Source organism: Gouania willdenowi, chromosome 11 (assembly GCF_900634775.1).
Source record: "Gouania willdenowi chromosome 11, fGouWil2.1, whole genome shotgun sequence".
Classification (NCBI taxonomy): Eukaryota; Metazoa; Chordata; class Actinopteri; order Blenniiformes; family Gobiesocidae; genus Gouania; species Gouania willdenowi.
Genome location: NC_041054.1, coordinates 783392 through 785170, shown reverse-complemented (window position 1 = coordinate 785170; position 1779 = coordinate 783392). Strand labels below are relative to the sequence as shown.

The following is a 1779-nucleotide window of genomic DNA, read 5'->3' as shown; positions in this document are numbered from 1 at the left end:
AGCATGTCACCTATATATATCCAGCCTGCGTGTATTACTCTTGTTGGTCTGTTAGTGTTTCACGTCTGGTCCATCCTAATCATCTGTCTGGAGTCTAGGTTGGCCGCACACCCCAGGTTGAGGATCGTCCTGCACCTTACGTCAGTCTGTACTGTTTCCTGTTAAAATAAAGACTTTGCCAAGCAAACCTGCCTCTGAGTCCTGCCTGCTACCCCTGACACACGTCACCTATTGGCTGTCCTATATATTGGCTGATTGTTGTGAGATTTTTCGCTGCTGTTTTGGCCTGTCAAAGACATGCTGACACACTGTTATTACATGTCGTGGTGCAATGATCCAAGCCCAAAAATAAAAAAGATTAGAAACAAAATCAGTGACAGGGATTTTTGCTGACTTATGGGAATATACCTCACCAGAAACATTCCTGAAAGGTCACTGTAGGTGTGGCCCACCACGCCAAACGGTGCCTGATCCTGTCAGGAGATAAAGAGTTGGAAGAGATGCAGAAAGTGAATGAAGCATGCAAGAGTAACGCTCATAAAACCAATACAGTTAATGATTGAGAAATAAAGAAAAACCTCAAGGTCCAGTGATAAAATCACTTCAGATACGCACACATTGGGTTCCAAAACAAAACAAACACAACTAAGAACTAAACAGATAAAATACTAAAATATAACAGAAACAACATCTAAAACCAGCTTAACCCTAGAGCAGTGGTTCTCTAACTATTCTGGCTCAAATACAATCACAAAAAAATATATATATATATATATTTTTTTTTTTTCCTCAGAAAGTCAATTACTTCTCACTCACTAAAGTTCAATTGCAATTATTCACAATTACTAAGCCTGAAATAAATAACCTAATAAAAGTTAACCTTGTATTTCTAATGATAATGGCTCCTAAAGCAGATGTAAAATACACTAAAAACAAATATCATTGAATTTCTTTCCCATCTATTGTTTACCTTGTTAGGCTTCCACATATAGGTTCTAATATTTGTGGTGTGGGCGTTTGAGCCTTCTTTTTGTCAGTATCCCCCGATTTAAATATATTTCTTAAATGGTAAAATATGGGAAAGCTTGATATGAAACATATTTTAATAATTGTTAATTACATATGTGTAAAACTAACATGGTCCACTAGTTTCGCGTTAAATAATAAGTGACAATTTGAATCAAACTTTCATAGCAATTATCAAGTAAATTATCTAAACTCAATTAAAATTTAATTACGATTACGACGGCAACATATTTTCAAAATTACAATTATAATTGACCCCAATCATGTGTGCAATACACTGTTATTCTTTTATGTAATATTGGTATTATTATTGTAATTATTGGTTCTTACGTCAGTATTGCTCCTCACGGATAAATAATTGCTTTATTTAGTTTTATTTATGTATTTTTGCACTGAAATGAAACCCAAATATGGTTTCATTGTAATTGTGTTTAATGACAAAGATTGTGAGTCCGAACCCAACAGGTTCCTGGACACCGTGTCAAACGTATCCTAACTGGATAGCTAACAGAACCAAAAACAACATGTTAACAAGTGAGAGCACGTAACTATCATTTTTGTTTTCGCATTTTTTTTTATGTGTTTTTATTTGGGTGTCGTGTTAGCCTGAGAGTCTTTGACGAATCAGTGATACTTCAGTGATTCTGCCTCCAAGATTTATTCCATTTGGGCTTGTCTGACCTGCGTGGAATGCTCTGCGAGTTTAAAATTGCACAAGTTTCCCCCCAAGGACAGCAGTTTCCTCCCACTGTC

The 1779-nt window shown here is 35.9% G+C and overlaps 1 protein-coding gene across 1 annotated transcript in view; it reads right to left on the bottom strand.

The window, feature by feature from the left end:
• LOC114472563 (fibrocystin-L-like) overlaps positions 1-988 on the bottom strand; it is a 49620-nt gene extending 48632 nt beyond the window's left edge. The window contains exons 1-2 of the mRNA XM_028461882.1: positions 971-988; positions 414-473 (exon numbers count right to left, since the gene is read on the bottom strand). Of these exons, the coding sequence (XP_028317683.1) occupies positions 414-473; positions 971-988 (78 nt within the window). The remainder of the gene's footprint in view (positions 1-413; positions 474-970) is intronic.
• Positions 989-1779: the final 791 nt, after the last annotated feature.